This window comes from Budorcas taxicolor, chromosome 6, assembly GCF_023091745.1.
Source record: "Budorcas taxicolor isolate Tak-1 chromosome 6, Takin1.1, whole genome shotgun sequence".
Lineage (NCBI taxonomy): Eukaryota > Metazoa > Chordata > Mammalia > Artiodactyla > Bovidae > Budorcas > Budorcas taxicolor.
This window is the reverse complement of record NC_068915.1, coordinates 90,003,478-90,023,111: the sequence shown is the minus strand read 5'-3', so window position 1 is coordinate 90,023,111 and position 19,634 is coordinate 90,003,478. Positions and strand designations below refer to the sequence as shown.

The following is a 19,634-nucleotide window of genomic DNA, read 5'->3' as shown; positions in this document are numbered from 1 at the left end:
CCATGGGGACCAAAAACAGGAGCCAGCATCATGGGAAAAGAGAAGCATGGTAGGAATGGGGTGGGTAGAACCCCATATAGAGGCAGACAGCCCTTTAGACATCTAAAATGATGGTTATAGCTTTCCTTCCAAGGAGCAAGTGTCTTTTAATGTCATGGCTGCAGTCACCTTCCACAGTGATTTTGGAGACCAAAAAAATATATGACAAACCTTGACAATGTATTAAAAGGCAAAGAGATATCACTTTGCCAACAAAAGTTCATATATATAGTCAAAGCTGTGGTTTTTCCAGTAGTTATATACAGATGTGAGAGTTGGAGCAAAAAAAAGGCTGAGCACTGAAGAACTGATGCTTTTGAGTTGTGTGTAGAGAAGACTCTTGAGAGTCCCTTGGACTGCAGGAAGATCAAACCAGTCAATCCTAAATGAAATCAACTCTGAATATTCATTGGAAGGATTGATGTTGAAGCTGAAGCTTCAATACTTTGGCCACCTGATGCGAAGAGCCAACTCATTGGAAAAGACCCTGATGCTGGGAAAGATTGAAGGAAAAAGGAGAAGGGGACAACATAAGATGAAATGGTTAGATACCATCACTGACTCAATGGACACGAATTTGAGCAAACCCCAGGATATAGTGGAGGACAGAGGAGCTTGGTGGGGTACAGTTCACGGGGCCAGAGTCGAACGTGACTTAGTGACCGAACAACAACAATGATGATGGTGTATTAGAGGGCTGTGCACAGGTCTTCAGGATCCCAAAATTTATATGTACCCCCCAAATTTATATGTGACAGTGCTAACCTGCAATGTGATGATATTAAGAGGCGAGGCCTTTCGGAGGTTCTTATGTCATGAGGGTGGAGCCCTTGTGAAAAGGATTAGTGTCCTTATGAAACAGACCTCAGAGAGTGCCCTCACCCCTTTTGTGGTGGGATAACATAGCAGTAAGTCACCAGCTCTGAACTAGGAATGCTGGTGCTTTGATCTTGAACTTCCTAGCCTCTATAACTGTGAGAAATAAATATTTGTGGTTAAATCACCCAGTTTATGGTATTTTTGTCATAGTAGACAAAACAGATTAAGATAATGTAAAAATGTTTAATTTCTCTTCATTTTCAATTCAAAGTTTAGAATTTATGAGGTGAAGTGAATACACATCTTTATTGTCTAAAGCTTCATATTTAGTCATTAAAAGCCATTCATTTAGTCATTCATCAAACATTTATTGTGCATCTGCACTGAGCCAGGCACTATTAGGTGCTGGGGATATATCTGTGAGCCCAAACAGACAACACCCATCCCATCATGTACCTGATAAAGCAGTGTAAGCTGTGAACAAAGAGCCACACAAATAAATATATAAGCACACTGCAAAGAACTGAATTGTGAGTTTGTAACAACTGAATTTGTAACAGTCCAGAGCTGGACTGGGGGCCCCAGCAGAGACTTCCTGAACAGGTGATGTTTGAGCCTCGAATTCACTGGGTGAAGTGATGACATGTTGTGGGAAGGTTCCAGGTAGACGCATCCAGGCTAAGAAAGGCCCTGTGACAAGAGGGAGAGTCACAGGTACATGGAACCAGGAGAGAGGTGGCATGGGAGACGGAGAGATGGAGGGGCAGGCATTGCGATGAGGAAGGCTTGGTGGGCAAGCCCTACGCCTGCTGGGGCCCTGTGGGCTTGTAGATTTCATCCTAAGAGCAGTGGATGCCCCAGAGGGGCTGGGATGTTGGTGATAGTGAGCTTATACATGTTTTGATCAGATTTGTGTTTAATTATCATTCTGGCTCCTGTGTGGAGAACCAGCAAGATGGTAGATTGGTGCAGGAGAGGACATGAATGGACCAGTCAGGGGCTATCACAGGGGGATTATGGGAGCTTTGACATGAAAATGAGAGTGAGAGAAGTGGATGAATTTGGGACCTATTAAGAGTTCAAACCAACAGGATTTGGTGATGGAGGATTGAAGTAAAAGATGTTGGTGCCATTCACCAGGCCTGGGCATGTACCATGATTTAATATGTGTAAAACTGAGCCTAAGTTAGCTACAGTACTTTTTTAGGATTATTGTTCCCTGATGCATTCTGAGCAATCTGAAAGAATCTGATCAATAAATGTTTAATGTTATTTTATGTTTGTTTGTTAAATCATCATTCCTCCCTTATATATTTTGAATATATCATCTAAATATACTGGTCATTAATTTACTATAAGATATATTTTTTTACCCCTAGAATCTTTCAAAGTATACTTTAAAAATGATTCTTCCCCCTTTTCTAGGAGTTAATTCATTTTTCAAATCTGTTTTCATCCTAAGAGTTAGCCTGGAATAAGGAGGTGTTTTGACAGCTGAAAGTCCTACATAGGTATAGATGCAGAGAGGATTAGATGTCTGTGCCTGCCTGGTGCCCTTTCTTTCAGGGTATTTATTAGCACAGTTCGTAATGAATAGATACAGAGTCAGACTAGCAATTTAAAGTTCAAAGGCCTTCACCCATTTTCACATTTAGGAGTCCTTCCCTTTGTAATGGAAAGCTTAGGAAGGACTAAGACCAGTGGACACCTGGATCATACAGACAAAAGAGAATATCCAGTCTGCAGCAAGCACAGTGAGTATAATTTGAAATTTTGCATTTGCAGGAATTAGGGACAATTTGAATGTAATTTTGTGTGCGATATCCGTTTGCCTCTCAAGCTGTTGCATGGCACCACTCAATCTAGTTCAGGACATCACAAACTTATCACAGGCCCAGTCTTCACCCTTGAAGAACTCTGATTTAATAACACAAGATGACCCATACGTAACACACCACATTTCTCTTTTCCTTCAAAAGCCAAATAAAAACTGAAAGACAAAACTGAAAACTCGTTCTGTCTGCACAGCTGCTTTGGGATGGCTGCAGCTGCCGTGGGCTTCTCCTCCCATCTGGCAGCCCTGCCGCTCAGGCCCAGCTGGCAGCACTGGGCATTTGACATCTCATGTGGCTCATTTTCACAGCAGGTCTGGAGGCCATGGATCCTTACAACCTTTTCATTTCTATGAATTCAAGTAGGATGGGTATGGTGGAAGGAAGGCTCAGGGTCCCTCAGAAGAATTAATGTGAATCCTGGCCAAGTCATTCAAGTCAAAACTTAAGTCATTTAACCTCTCTGAGCCAATTTAATCACATATAGAACAGACACCAGGCTTCCCTGGTGGTCCAGTGGTTAAGAATCCTCTTTGCAATGCAAGTGACACCAGTTTGATCCCTGGTCTGGGAAGATCCCACATGTGGTGGAGCAACAAGGCCTGTGTGCCACAGCTACTGAACTGGTGCTCTAGAGCCTGTGCTTTCCAACAAGAGAAGCCACTGCAATGAGAAGCCCTCGCAACGCAACTAGAGAGTAGCCCCTGCCTGCTGCAACTAGAAAAAGCCTGTGTGCAACAACAAAGACCAACCACAGCCAACAAATAAACAAATAAATCTTGGAAAAAAAAAAAAAAAGAACAGATACCATCCAGCTCACTTCACTGGAATGTTCTGAGGATAAGATGAAGATTCTGAATGTTCTGAAGATAATCTGTGTGAATCACTAGCCCATTTTTGGAATATGTAAATTCTCAGTAAACTTCATATGAATGTGAATCTCATTTCCTCTTCTTGGATGATTCTAATAAACAATTTTCATGGTACAGTAAGCCAAAAAGAAAAAAGAAGAAGAAAAAAAACACCCCACACACATACACACACACAACCCCTGAAAGACTGTCTCTCTTGTATTCACTTTACAGTGAAGAGCCCTTAAAGTCAGAGTAGTGAATAATATGGTCTGTCAGTGTTAATGGCAAACCAGAAACCAGGTATAAACTGGTCTACAAGTTTCCAGTCCTGAACTCCCTGCAATCTACATATATGTACTCCTACCAGTTGGATACTCTTTTTTTTAACATTTGTTTATTTTAATTGGAGGCTAATTATTTTACAATATTGTTTGGTTTTGCCATACATCGACATGAATCCGCCATGGGTGCACACGTGTTCCCCATCCTGAACCCCCCTCCCACCTCCCTCCCCATACCATCCCTCTGAGTCATCCAAGTGCACCAGCCCCAAGCATCCTGTATCGTGCATTGAACCTGGACTGGTGATCTGTTTCACATATGATAATATACATGTTTCAATGCCATTCTCCCAGATCATCCCACCCTCGCCCTCTCCCACAGAGTCCAAAAGACTGTTCTATACATCTGTGTCTCTTTTGCTGTCTTGCATACAGGGTTATCATTACCATCTTTCTAAATTCCATATATATGCATTAGTATACTGTATTGGTGTTTTTCTTTCTGGCTTACTTCACTCTGAATAATAGGCTCCAGTTTCATCCTCCTCATTAGAACTGATTCAAATGCATTCTTTTTAATGGCTGAGTAATACCCCATTGTGTATATGTACCACAGCTTTCTTATCCATTCATCTGCTGATGGACATCTAGGTTGCTTCCATGTCCTGGCTATTATAAACAGTGCTTCAGTGAACACTGGGGTACACGTGTCTCTTTTGATTCTGGTTTCCTTGGTGTGTATGCCCAGCAGTGGGATTGTTGGGTCATATGGCAGTTCTATTTCCAGTTTTTTAAGGAATCTCCACACTGTTCTCCACGATGGCTATACTAGTTTGCATTCCCACCAACAGTGTGAGAGGACTCTTAAAGTATAATGCTCAACATTTTCTTCCCCTGATCCAAAGCCTTTGGTGACCATCAGTGGCTCATTAAGTAAAGTCAGTTGTCTCATCCTGCTACAGTGGTCCTAAAATCTTCCTTCCTCTTCTTCTGCAGTGTCTTCCTCCACACATCCTAGAATCAACCAGACTTAGGCTACTTGCCATGCCGTGTACGTACAACACTGTAAACTCCACAAGCCGGGGACTGTTTTATTCACCACCAAATGCTCACTGCCTAGCCAGAGGCGTGATTCCCAGTGAAAGTTCAATAAGACTTTGTTGAAGAGAATATCATTCTTCATTATGATAAAGACAGTAGCAATGATAATAGTAATCACAACAGCAGAATAATAACAATAATCATGCTGTTGATAGTGGTAAATAATAGTAAAATAACATGCACAGGCATCAACTGAGCCATTGCTCAACAGCCACTATGCTGTATATTTCTTATCTCAACTAAACTTTTAAATAACCTCATCACTTGGAGACTATGTTTATTCCATTTATTGATGAGAAACCAAGGCTCAGAGAGATTAAATTGCTTCTCTGGTACGGGCTGATTGACTCATTCATTTATTCAGCAAATGTTACTGTGGGTCTATCACCTGTCAGGCTCTGTTTCAGGGGTTGAGGAGTGAAACTAGTTTGGGGAGTGTAACTTACAGTGGTTGGGGATGTTCCTCTCTGTGAACAACATCTTGTTTTCATGAGCTGATAGTCTGGTGGCAGAAAACAGACCCCTACCCATCAAATAAATGAGATAATGTCAGAAAGTGGTAAGTGATCAAAAGGCAAGTAGGGTAAAGGGATCCAAGTTGATGTGATTACTATTCCAGACAGGGTATGAAGTATCAAGAGGTATCTGCCTCTTGAGCAGATGACAGCTAAACAAAGTCCTTCCTGATGAAAAGGAGGGAGCCTTTAAAAACTTGACAGGAAAATGTAGGTGCAAAGGCCCGGGGGCAATAGTGTCTGCAATTTGTTCAAGAAGCGGTAAGATTGCCAGTGTACTTGCTGATGAAAGTGGTTGCTGATGAAAGTGGAAGCAGGTGAGGGCAGAGAGACAGCGCAGGTTCAGGGCATTTTGAGCACTATAGACATGATACAGACCTCGGGTTTTACTCTGATTTAAAAGTGCAAGCATCCCCAGCAACATGGAATGTAAATTGGTACAGCCACTATGGAGAACAGTATGAAGGTTCCTTAAAAAGCTAAATATAGAGCTACCATATGACCCTGCAGTCCCACTCTTGATCATATATCTGCAGAAAACATGGTCTGAAAGGATACATGCAGCTCCATGTTCACTGCAGTACTGTTTACGATAGCCAAGGCATGACACAACCTAAATGTCCGTTGACGGAGGAATGGATAAAGAAGATATGGAATTTTGTGCGTGTGTGTGTGTGTGTGTGTGTGTGTGTGTGTGTGTGTTAGTTGCTCAGCCGTATCCGACTCTTTGTGACCCCATGGACTGTAGACTGCCAGGCTCCTCTGTCCATGGAATTCTTCAGGCAAGAATACTGAAGTGGGTTGCCATTCCCTTCTCCAGGGGATCGTCCCGACCCAGGGATCGAACCCAGGTCTCCTGCACTCCAGGTAGATTCTTTACCATCTAAGACACCACAGAAGCCCAAAGAATGAAATAATGCCATTGGAATATGGATGGACCTAGAAATTGTTAAACTGAGTGAAGTAAGTCAGAGAAGGAAAAATATTGTATGACTTCCCTTATATGCAGAATCTAAACATATATGACAAAAATGAATTTACTTACAAAAGAGAAACAGATTCACAGACTTAGAGAATGGATTTATGGTTACCAACTGGGAAGGGTAGGGGGAAGGGATAGTTAGGGAGTTCGGGATGGGCAGGTACACATTGCTATAAGCAGTAAGTACCTATTGTATAGCATAGGGAACTCTGCTTGATGTCACGTGACAGCCTGGATGCGAGGGAGTTAGGGGGAGAATGGATACATGTATCTGTGTGGCTGAGTCACTCTGCTGTGCACCTGAAATGACCACAACACTGTTAATTAACCATGCCGCTGCTAAGTCGCTTCAGTCGTGTCCGACTCTGTACGACCCCACAGAAGCTAGCCTACCAGGCTCCTCCGTCCATGGGAGTTTCCAAGCAAGAGTACTGGAGTGGGTTGCATGCTCCAATATAAAATTCAAAGGTGAAAAGTAAAGCACAAGCAAACAGAGCGTTAAAGCCAAGGAGGACAGGATCTGTCCTGGGTCTTGAAAAGCATCTCTCTGGTGAAGATGTGGTGAGTAGAGATCAGTTACAGGGTGCTCAAGTCCCACATGTGAGAGAGGACAGTGGTGCGAGGGGAAATTCTGAGACGGATGCAGCGTCTATGAGGAAAGAGTCTAGGATTAGCCCGTGGTTTCTGAGAGAGGAGCAGATGGAGGGGTGAGAAAATCAGCAGCTCACCTGATCCACATGACATCTGAACCACCCAAGAGCCACCCAAGTGGAGACCATGAGTTCATCGACAGCTGGGTGTTGACAAGTCTTTAGTTCAATGAAACAAAACAGGGATAGTTTCACATCTCTGGGTTATCAGCATGTGGATGGCATTTCAGTCAGCAGGCAGGATGAGGTCACAGTGTGGGGAGTGTGGGGAGAAAAGGAGTGTGGAGAGGCTGGGGGGATAGGAAGACAGGGTTGGCCCAGGGGTGATCCAGTGTAGAAAGGTGAGGGGGCAAAGTAAGGCCACAGGCACTGGGAAGGAGCAGCCGGCCAGGCAGGTGATGAACCAAGAGAGAGGCGTCTCAGAGGTCAAGTGGAAACAGTGCTTCAGAAAGGCCAGTGGCCATCCATGTCCAGTGCTAGGTTGGGTTATACCAGGACTGAGAATTAACCCCCAGAGGTGGCAGTGTGGAGGGGACTGGAGACCTCGACGAGAACAAGTTCTGTGCTTGCATCTGCGGAACCCAGGTGTGTGCGGCACACAAGCACCTCAGTCTACCCTGCCCTGTCTTCTCCTTGGGTCCCAGTTCCCTTCCTCTCCCACAACTCATGAACAGTATGCAACAGTAAGAAAAAGCAAAAAGATATGACACTGAGACCACCAGGTCAGTAGGTGTCCAATAAGGAGAAGAATGGAGAAACAGCTCCAGAAGGAAAGAAGAGGCTAAACCAAAGAGGAAATGATGCCCAGCTGTGGATGTGTCTGGTGGTGAAAGTAAAGTCTGAGGCTGTAAAGAACAATATTGCATAGGAACCTGGAATGTCAGGTCCATGAATCACGGTAAACTGGAAGTGGTCAAACAGGAGATGGCAAGAGTGAACATCGACATTTTAGGAATCAGTGAACTAAAATGAATGAGGATGGGAGAATTTAAGTCAGATGACCATTTATATCTATAATTGTGGGCAAGGATCCCGTAGAAGAAATGGAGTAGCCATCATAGTCAACAAACGAGTCGGAAATGCAGTCACTTAGCCTCATTGTGCTTCCTGCACTGGAGTAAATAAAATAAGGATAATTAACCACGCTTCAAATGAAAGGTGCTCTAAATAAATGGCATTATATTAAAAAAAAAAAAAAAGAAACAAAGGAATGGTGTTAAGCGTTCCTTGTGCTCTTTCTTTTAACTTAAACTATAAAACCAGTCAATCCTAAAGGAAATCAACCCTGAATATTCATTGGAAGGACTGATGCTGAAGCTGAAGCTCCAATACTTTGGCCACCTGATGCGAAGAGCTGATTCAATGGAAAAGACCCTGGTGCTGGTAAAGAATGAGAGCAGGAAGAGAAGGGGGCATCAGAAGATGAGATGGTTGGATGGCATTATTGACTCAGTGGACATGAGTCTGAGTAAACTCTGGGAAATAGTGAAGGACAGGGAAGCCTGGTGTGCGGCAGTCCATGGAGTTACAAAGAGTCAGACACGACTTGGTGATTGAAGAGCTACAGAACTATAAAATCTCAGAGGACAAGTCTTCTACTTATTAGTACTTCTTTGCATCAAGCATAGGGTCCTGGTGGATGCAAAATAAATATTCTTTGATTTAATAGGTCATAAGGGATAAACCCCGCTGGGTTTAGGAAATGTATACTGGCCATGCTCAGGGATTTTCCTCTCACCTGCTTCCAGTCATTCAATCATTCCTTCTCCAGTCATTCAATCATTCCTTCATTCATTCACTCTGCAGGTCCTACTGGGGGCCCTATTCCCTAAAACTATAACTTTCTGGTGCATGACCCAGCTCTGTCACTGATTTTTTGTCTCTTAGCCTTGTTGGCTGTGAGTTGAGGAAATCAAGATACATGGTCTAAAATACAAGCCAGAACAGTGGAACAGGTCTGTCTTAGATAATCCTCCCTATAAAAACAAGGGACTTGAATAAAGTAGTAGGTTGTGTCAGATTAGGGAGATTCTTGCATGCCAAGCTCAGAGTAGGTGCTCAGAATATTGGTCCATCACATCCATAGTACCCTGAAGAGGGCAGAACAGGAGAGAGTGGAGGGTGGAGAACAGGAGACTAGTTAGAAAACTGAAGATGCAATGCCATGCTGGAGGTGATGAGGTCTGGATTAAGAAAGAGAAGAGACAGGACCGCAGGTGGCAAGCCTGCCCTTGAATGGCACCTTTGTTAGGGACTGAGTCAACACCCACTCTGATCCAGATGCCAAGTCCAGGCTCGAAACGTTCATGGCAGCTGAGAGCATGGAAAGCATGACAGAAAGTGGGGATGCAGCAGAAAGCAAAGACAGAAATGTGCATGCATGCTCAGTCACTTCAGTTCGCTCTTTGTGACTCCATGGACTGTAGCCTGCCAGGCTCCTCCGTCCATGGGATTCTCCAGGCAAGAGTACTGGAGTGGGTTGCCATTTTCTTCTCCAGGGGATCTTCCCGACCCAGGGATTGAACCCACATCTCTTATGTCTCCTGCACTGGCAGATGAATTCTTGAAAGGACACATCTAAGTGCAATGTGCCAAGTGCTAGCTGTGGTACACATAGGATGATAATGGGGACAGAGGAAGCAATTTTTGAACTGTGAGTTCCTCCTTTCACCTTTCCAGATCCACTCTCCACCTTTCTCCACTTTGCTCTCTGACCTGCCCTCCAGGAGGCTGAACTATATGGACCACAGTGGGCTTCTCGTCCTCGGCATCTGGCTGTACATCAGAGGGCAAGGGGAGAGAGGGGGCAGAGCATTGATCCCCTTCACTTCCAGAAGTTAACCTTGAGTTAGCTTTGTCCCTCGTCTGAGTCACTGCCCCTCCCAAGGTGGTCTGTTCTACAGGATTCACCTTCTGGGTTCTGGTTTACCCTTCTCTCCTCCAAGGCCTGACTTATGACAGCTCTGCAATTACGATCCCCTGTGGTTTTAACTCTGTAATTCATTCCTTTATCACGGTTTGATTATATTACTATCTCTTGCTCTTGTTGGGACTCTCACTGATATATGCTGGACTTTTGAAATAAGAATTTGCAATTCTTTTGGACTTTTTCCCTTAGTAAACTATGAGCTCTTCTATGAGAAGTTGTGTCTTGTCAAGCTTAGTTCTGTTTCTCCCCACCTCCACTGTTTACCAAGATTTCCATTCACAGTGGTTGCTCATTGTTTGTTAGAAGATGTTAATTTCTCCTCGGTCACAACCATTTCTTTGACCCTAGCTGGTCCTGTTTGGCTCAGTCACAAATATTCCCCTCTGAGTTTATGTCTCTGGCAAGATGACCAAGGCAAGGAGCTAAAGCTTCATTTTCTCTTTCACCTTCTGGCTGTTCTTAATTCACTGTTTCTTAATCAAGAAGCTAAATGTTCCCACTAAGGCCTTTTCCTGCCCAATACCCCAAAGGGTACAGATTTCACTTCAATGTCAGATGCATGTGACCTCAGAAAAGACCCTAAATCTCTGTCATAATTTCCAAGATTGCAAAATCAAGATAAAACTAATACCAACTTTATGAGCGGCTGGAAGAATAAAAACAAATGTGATGTTTCATAGAATTTACTGTCTTTCTCATGAAATATATCAGTGACTTGAAATAACAAGCATTCTCTCCACCCCCGCTCTACTTTCTTTGACTGTTTTCATGAGGTAAATACGGCATTAAAACATAGAGCACAATCATAATGACAGCTGACATTTCCTGAGTACTTACTCCCTGCCAGGAACTATTCTAAGCACTTATATATGTCATTTCATTTAATCTCCACAAGAACCATGTATGATAGAGTCTTCTTTATCTCAATTTTACAGATGAGGAAAAACAAGGCACAAAGAGATGAAATGACTTGCTCAAGGTCAGGAGCTGGAATGGAAAGCTAGGAAGCCCCATCCAAAGTCAGTAAGCTGTTAACCCTTAGCTTACCCAGTCTCACTCATTTACATTCCCTGTGACATATGTGAAGACAAATCATATAGACTGGCCAGCGTTAATGAACTATCATGGAGAAATTATTAAGGGACTGAGAGTAAAGTTTGCGCTTGTGGAAATTCTTGCGATTATACTTCAGCTCAGGTGTTGCACTCCAAAATTCAAATTCAACCCACTGTGTCTGGTTAACTGAACAGCATTCTTAGTATCTCAGTGTTGTCAAGGACACGTGTTCTAGCCAGAGACTCACCTGAACTTAGCGCATGCTCCACCTCTTGCATAATCACCCCAGGGGAGGTGGTGGTGGTCTCCATGTCTATCAGTATACAGGTCACTTTGGGGGGCACAGTTGCTTGAGGCGTGGCCTCCGTGGGCACTGACTCAGCCGAGGCATGTGAAGTGGGTGTGAGAGTAGAGCTGTGCTCCCCCGTGTGGGACTCCGGTGTGGTTGGGGTTCCTGTGGGTTCGGTGCTGGTCTCAGCAGAGCTGTGGCTGGTGCTGATGGAGGCAGATGGGACCTCAGGTGGTGAGGTTGATGGGGGTGAGGGCGATGAGGCTGGCACTTGAGGGGAGGTGAGTGTGGGAGACTCAGCAGGGGGCTGCGATCCTGTAGTGGGCACGCCGGCCTCCGGAGTGTCTGAGCTGTGTTCCTCAGGCGTGGGTGTTAAGTGGGCCCCACCACTTGTTGGTGAAGGGTCTGTGCCCTCCCAGTTGGAGGCAGAGCTGGTGGACTGCTCTTCTCTGGGCTCTGTGGAGATGTTCTTTGTGGGTGGAGATGTGGGGACCAGTGTTGGATCTAGGAAGACTGAGCTGTTGGGTGGGCCACCGGTAGGGGAGGCAGGAGGACTTTGCGGAGAGCTGGTCCAGGTGGCTGTCGGTGGGGAGGTCTCTGCCAGAGGAGAATCAGTAGAGGGGATGGATGCAGACACGCTCTGTAGCCTCAGCCCTGTGGAAGAGCCAGGACAAAAGTGGTTAATCTGTGAAAAAGTGCATGGCAAGGCTGTGTTACAGTATTTTCACAGGTCTTTCTCATTTTACACTGTGCCTCTGTAATCGTGAAGGTGACTTTAAAAATATGTTCATCCCACTAATTGCTCTCTCCTCCCTTGGTGACTATCACTAGGAACCAGCCTGTAAGCTCAGCAGGAGCAATTAGTGGGTCAGTATGCACAAGTTCAGCCAATACATGGCGTGAACTAGCCTTGTCTCTGCTTGCTTAAAGCCATGCCCTTAAATACTGAGACACTCTGCTGAAGTGACTTTATGAGAATTTGTCGGGACTGTTAAAGGCGTTGTTCCACAAGGCCTGCGGGGATGCCTAGCCTATGTGATGGGTTTGGGGAAGTGCAAACCTGGTGGAGCTCACTGATTGGCTCTTCCTTGCCATGGGTGCTCACTGATTGGTTGCTCACTGCTTCAGGGTTCTGAGCTCTGCAACCTGGCTGCTGCTGCTGCTTGCTAAGTCACTTCAGTCGTGTCCGACTCTGTGCGACCCCATAGATGGCAGCCCACCAGGCTCCCCCGTCCCTGGGATTCTCCAGGCAAGAACACTGGAGTGGGTTGCCATTTCCTTCTCCAATGCACGAAAGTGAAAAGTTAAAGTGAAGTCGCTCAGTCGTGTCCGACCCTCAGCGACCCCATGGACTGCAGCCTACCAGGCTTCTCCATCCATGGGATTTTCCAGGCAAGAGTACTGGAGTGGGGTGCTATTGCCTTCTCCATGCAACCTGGCACAGGGATGCAAGGGTTATGGGCTTGCCCACTAGGGCAAATAAAGGTGTGAGCTCATTTCCTGTGAAAGAAGAAATGGGAGGTCCCTGATTAAAAGCTGAGAAGAGGAAGGAATCTGAAGTTTGGAAATATTTTCTGAGTCTAGGACCTGGTTCTCCCAAATTTGAGCCTGGGGCCTTTACCTTCATGTTGTTTTGCCATTTTTTTCATATTCTGTAAAATTTTGGAATTAGTTTCCTTTCTTCTGTCCTCCCTACCTCCATTTACCCCATTCAGTTTCATTCATTTACTCAAGTATTTAATAAATGGCTTCTATGTACTTGTACTATGCTAGACACTGAATTTATGATTTCACTTTTTATGCAGCACATCTCTTGATTGCCCCTCCACACCCTTTACCATTTCCCAACAAGCTTTTCCCCTGGTCATTTCCATCTCAGTGGATGGCAAGGCCTTTCGATCAGTTACTCAGTTAAAAATCCAAATATCATCCTTAATGCGTCTCTTTCCCTCACTGCCCCTCCTCCATCCAACCATCAGCAAATCATGATGACTGCACCTAGAAAACAGATCTGAATCCAGTCACTCCTTGCCACCTCCCTTATCATCTCAACATCACCGGAGGCACCAGTCACTTGTCTAGACAACTGCCACCATCTCTTAATTGGTCTGCTAGCTTCCAGATTTCCTCCTTTCAGCCTAGTTTTCACATAGCAGCCAGTGTAATATTTTAAAGTGATAAATCAAACTGATTTAAACTGATCAAAACCCTTCCAAGGTTATGCTTAGAAGAAAATCCAAAACTATTCCTTTTCATCATTCCATGTTCTCATCATTCTGGTTAATCTCTATTCAAATGTTAACCTCCTCCTTAGACGAATCTTCCCAGACAGTCCTAGCCAAAGTCATTCCTATTTCAGCCCCTTGCTGATTTTTTCCAAGGTTTAAAAACATTATTTTAGTGTTAAAATATACATTTAATGTTTTAACCATTTTTGAAGTGTATAGTTCATTGGCCCCAAGTATATTTTCATTACTGTTCAACAATCACAATCATCCATCTCCAGAACTTTTTCATCTTCCCAAACTGTACCCATGAAAAAATAACTCTATTTTCCCCTTCCCGCAGTCCCTGGAAACCACTATTTTACTTTATATCTCTTGAATTTGACTGCTTTAAGTACCTCATATAAATAGAATCATATAATACTTGTCCTTTTGTTTCTGACTTATTTCACTTACTAGCAAAATATCGTCAAAGTTCATCCGTGTTATAGCATGTGCCAGAATTTCCTTCCTTCTGAAGGCTAAATAATATCCCATTGTAGACACCACCTTTTGTTTATTCATTCATCCAGTGATGGCCACTCGGGCTGCTTCCACCTTTTGGTTATTGTGAAGAGTGCACACTCCTATGTGTACAAATATCTGTTTGGGACCATGCTTTCAATTGTTTGGGTTCTATGCCCCAAAATGGAATTTTATCTATTAGGTCAGCAGTAAAGAATTCACCTGTCAAACAGGAGACACAGGTTCGATACCTGGGTTGGGAAGATCCTCTGGAGAAGGAAAGAGCAACTCACTCCAATATTCTTGCCTGGCAAATCCTATGGACAGAGGAGTCTGGTGTGTTACAGTCCATGGGGTTGCAAGAGTTAGACATGACTTAGTGACTAAATCCCCACGCATAGTAATTCTATGTTTAATGTTTTGAGGAACCACCACATCTTTTGCCCTCTTTTGTTTTTCATGAAGTTAATAAAATAAAATCATTTCTTCCTGAAACTACATATTATTTATCTGCCTATTATATCTCTCTTCCACCAGAAGGTAAGCTCCACGATGGTGTGGGAACCTGGTCTTACTCACTGTTGTTTCCTCTAGGACTGGAAGAGTGCCTAGGTCAGTGTAACTGCTCAATAAGTACTTGCGGGAAGGAGAAAGGAAAGAAATAAGGGAGGGAGGGACGGAGGGAAAAAAGGAGGGAGGTAAAGAAGGAGAGTGTAGAAAGGAACTAACTTAAGAACTTTATTTTTTAAAATACCCAACATTTCTCTACTGCTTTCTACACATCACTGGGTATGGCCACATCCACCACGGCTGCGTGGGTCTAGCTGCCTACCTGCTGTTATTTGAAGGTAGGAACCTTGCTGAAAATGTCAGCCTCTGTCCTCTGCCATGCATACATGGATGCCTAGTGTCTTGTTAGTGCGTGCAGGCTCACTCAGTTGTGTCTGACCCTTTGCGACTCCATGGGCTGTAGCCTGCCAGGCTTTTCCATCCATGGAATTTTCCAGGCAAGAATACTGGAGTGGGTTACCATGACCCCTCCAGGGGATCTTCCTCACCCGGGGATCGAACCCTCATCTCTTACATCTCCTGCACTGGCAGGTGGGTTCTTCACCACTACACCCCCTGGGAAGCCTAATGTCTTGTTAGGCCTGCAACTATTTAATTCTCTAAACTCTGAGGTGACTTCCTTGGGGGTAGCATTAGGTAACAGCCAAACATGATCAAGATGCACAAGGAAAAAAACATGGGCTAGATTTTAGCACAGAAGAAGGGAGAAAAGAGGGATGCAGAGGGACGTAGGCATTCAGCTGCGTGACGAGCTCAGCAGCTGATGGAAAGTTGTGCTACAGAATCTAACCGGAAAACACAATTTTCTCAATATTTAAGTGAATTGAACACTTTGATTGTTGTCAAAATAATTTGTTTTATTTTATTTAAAAGGAGTTGGTGAAGACCATAAACTATAGGAGAGTTACTCTCTTAGTAAACAGCGATATAGATGTCCCAAATTAGTCCATGTTACATTGGTGGAATTTTGGCAGCTGTGAAGTCTCAACAATTTCAGGATGAACGCAGGTCATGAGGTCTTTGAAACAGGGACAAAACAATACTTGGGACAAACATTATGAAAACACTGAATCTTCCTATGTGACCTTAGAACTTACTGGCTCTGCATCTTCGTAGCTCCTGTGACTCATTAAAGATTCTGAGGCCAAAATAAATGGACAACATTTAACTACTATTTATCATAGTATCATATAATAGATGTGTAGATGGAGGTAGACAGAGACGTTGTCTGGCAGCTAAGTCAGTCTTGGAAATCTGCGATGAATGAGCAATGGCATCTATTATATACAAAGGAGCACAGCTTCATTCAATCATTCAAGCTTTTATTGAGTAGTTTCTATGTCTCTGACCTCGCCCTCAGAGAATTCACTATTTATCAGGACAGAAAGGACACCCAACTCTGTGTAATATGATATGATCAGCACATTATGGAAGTAAAAGCAAGTTGCAATGGGAGACAGAGGGAAAGATGAATAGATTCTGTATGGGGACTGTGGAATGCAAAAATATACAAAGTCATTTTCAAATGACATTTAGAAAAGTCACCGAAGAGATGACCTTTGAGTTGGTTCAGAAAGGATGAGAACACACAAGATGCTGTTAAAGTATATGATGTTCAGGCTGACAGCTGCATTGTCATTTCCAGGGGAGCTAAAAACTGTACTATGGCAATCATCATAGTGCTGGAAAGGACATGTTCCAGGAATAAGTGGGGTGGCTGGAGACACCCATTTTCTTGTTTAACCCTGACTAGTATACTTTCATAACTCCTGCCCTTTCTGCTTCCAGAGAGGAATGTGATGGCTGTTCATTTCCCAAGACTACCTACTTAGCACTTAAAGTATTTTATGGTCTAGTTCAGATGATTCTTACCCCTAACAAACAACAGTGCATAGAAGTTGCGGGCCAACACTGGTCATCTTCACGTGAACAAGGCGTTAAAGCCTCTGATTTGCCTAATTTGGTGGTACATTCCATATTACTAGGGGCTTCCCTGGTGGCTCACAGGTTAAAGCGTCTGCCTCCAATGCGGGAGACCCGGGTTCGATTCCTGGGTCAGGAAGATCCCTTGGAGAAGGAAATGGCAATCCACTCCAGTATTCTTGCCTGGAGAATCCCATGGACAGAGAAGCCTAGTAGGTTACAGTCCATGGGGTTGCAAAGAGTCGGACATGACTGAGTGACTTCACCTTCACCTTCATCTTCCATAATACTCTGAGTACATGAGGGTGGGTCTTCTTTCCAAAGCTCAGGTGCCATGACTACCCTGGAGAATGTTTGCTGTCCTAGTTGGCTCAGGCTGCCAGAACAAAAATATCATAGACTAAGTGGCTTTAACAATAGCAATTTACTTCTCACAGTTTGGAGGCTGAGAAGCCCGATTAAGGTGTGGGCCAATTCAGGTTCTAGCAAGAGCGCTGCATCTGAGCTTGTGAGTGGCAACCTTCTAGCTGTGTCTTCACATGGCCCTTCCTCACTCTCTGCTGGGAGGTGTGGAGAAAGCTCTCTGGTGTCTTTTCTTATAAGGACACTAATCCCATGATGAGGGCTCCATCTTCGTCTAATCCTAATTACTTCCCCAAAGCTCCATCTTCAAATGCTATCACACTGGCTTCAACACTGAGAATCACTGAGACAGTCTAAGAAAACAACACTTCTGCTTTCTCATATGTAGGACTTTTGTTTTCAGAGGAAGATCAAATCGATTAAGTCAAACAGCTAAGGATGTATCCCAGGATTTGAAAACTATTTTTAGTGCTAAAGAAAAGGTCTAGGTGACACATGATTATGACCCCTCATTGGATAAATGAGGGAACAGCCAGGTAGAGGATGTGATGTAATTGACCTTACACATCTAAGAGGAGATGTTGGGCAGGGCTGCCTGAAGAAAATCACGTAGAGACAGGCTCAGAATGAGAGTTCCCCACCACCACTCTGTGCCTAGTCTCAGAAAGACCTCAAAAAGGCCAGTAGAACTTACTTTAGCAACTATCATTACAGAGCAAGCAAGCAGGAGCCCCTGTTAAAATAAGCCAAGAAGTTAAAATAATGTGCCAACAAGGGCCTATTAGCACAGGGATCTATACTCAGTATTTTGTAATAATCCATATGGGAAAAGAATCTGAAAGAGAATAGATACATGTATGACTGAATCACTTAACTGCATATTTGAAACCACCACGATATTATAAACCAACTATACTTCAGAAGAAGTCATTGAAATGGGAAAAAAAAGCAAAAAAAAAAAAACCAAAAGCAAACATCCCCCCAAAATAAACCAGTGCCCCATAAATTTTCCCACCCAAAGTAGAGCCACTTTCCTCTGAAGAAAAGAATTAGTTCCAATATTTTCTTGAGAAAATGGCAGAGTAAATAGGATGAAGACACTGAATCTATTATTCTCTAAATTGGAGGTGACTTTGCCACACACCATGGCCCTGCCCAGGCAGTGACAGGCTGCTCACATGTCTGAAATGGAGTGACACAAGGAAGGAAATCTCTTATACTTGGCTCAAGTGAGAGATCCAGGGGTATGATGGCTAGACGTATGACTTAATCTGAAATTCTTCCTTGTAAACGTACAAATGGAAGTCCTTCCTGAAGTTTGGTCGGGTTAAAAGTTTTTTGTTGCAAGAATAGCCAGTAGTGCTAGTCTCTCGATTTGTCCCACTCTCTTCTTCCCCTTCCGTGTCCACAGATCAGTTCTCTATGTCTGAGTCTCTATTCTTGTCCTGCAAATAGGTTCATCAACATCATTTTTCTAGACTCCATACATATGTGTTAATATACGATATTCGTTGTTCTCTTTCTGACTTACTTCACTCGGTATGACAGACCGTTGTATAACACAGGGAACTCCGTTTGGTGCTCTGTCATGACCTGGAGGGGTGGGATAGGGGATGGGGTGGGAGGGAGGCTCAAAAGGAGGGGATATATGTATACATATAGCAAATTCAGTTTGTTGTACAACAGAAACTAATACGACATTGTAAAGCAATTATACTCCAATTAAAAAAATAAATTAAAAAATTTAAAAAAGCAAAAAAAAAAAAGATTAGCTGACAGATTGTTGCTCAGAAGAAAAGCAGACGCTTGTTGTTTCCACTGTATATTGTCCTTTAATGTGTGAAAACAAACAAACAAAAAAACCACGTCTGACTTGAGCTGGGATTTCCTGCGTTGCTAGGAGGAGAGATTGGCGGCTGATGGCTGGGACACGTAGGCAAGTCTCCCGGTACTGAAGGGAATTACAAGATGCTCCAGGGTAGAGTCTACATTCCGCGCATGCGCTCTTGCCTCCTGCCCGCCTGGGCGTCAAGAACACAGGGCGGCAACATTGGCAGCCGGTGGACAAGGAGTGCCCTTAACTGTCACCTCTTCCTGGGTCTTGTGAGCAGCAAACTGGGCCAGTGCTAAAGTCCCAGGTGGTCCGACTGCCTGTGTTGCTCACCTGTTCTCTACCCCCCACCCCCCTATATCCTGTCCTCTCCTGCCCTTGGCTTGTTAAGTAGCTGAGAAAACATGTGACAAAGCTTTGGCAAATTCGGTGAAATTTGATCAAAACACAGTCAAGCCCTCTCCTGGGCTGCCAAGTCAGCCTGAGGGGTGCCTTTGCCCGCGGTCTCGGGGGATCGTGCCAGGCCTTTCTGGCAGAGGTCCCAGCCCTGCTGAAGGTCTGCTTGCTAAGGAACTGCTAACAGTCAAGGCCAACTGGACTATGTCACTCCCCTCGCAGGGCTGAGGGGAGGAAAGGAAACCTGCATAGGAGATAAAACTCCAAGACCCCACTGAGATCTAGAAGGCTCTTTGGGATCCAAGCACAGTCTGCCTCTTCAGCATTGCTCCCCATCAGGCCTGAAAACACATCAGACTTTTCACTGTACTCTATTCCTTCTGCCCAAACAGCTCTCCCTCTCATGCCTGCCTGAGAATCTCCTGTTCATCCTGCCAGTGCTAGCTTAAGAGCCTTTGCTGATTCTCCTGCTAAA

At 44.1% G+C, this 19,634-nt stretch overlaps 1 protein-coding gene across 1 annotated transcript in view; it reads right to left on the bottom strand.

Annotated features, from left to right (window-relative positions):
* PARM1 (prostate androgen-regulated mucin-like protein 1) overlaps positions 1-19,634 on the bottom strand; it is a 135,863-nt gene that overhangs the window by 31,241 nt on the left and 84,988 nt on the right. Inside the window, exon 3 of the mRNA XM_052641782.1 lies at positions 11,306-12,001. Within this exon, the coding sequence (XP_052497742.1) occupies positions 11,306-12,001 (696 nt within the window). The remainder of the gene's footprint in view (positions 1-11,305; positions 12,002-19,634) is intronic.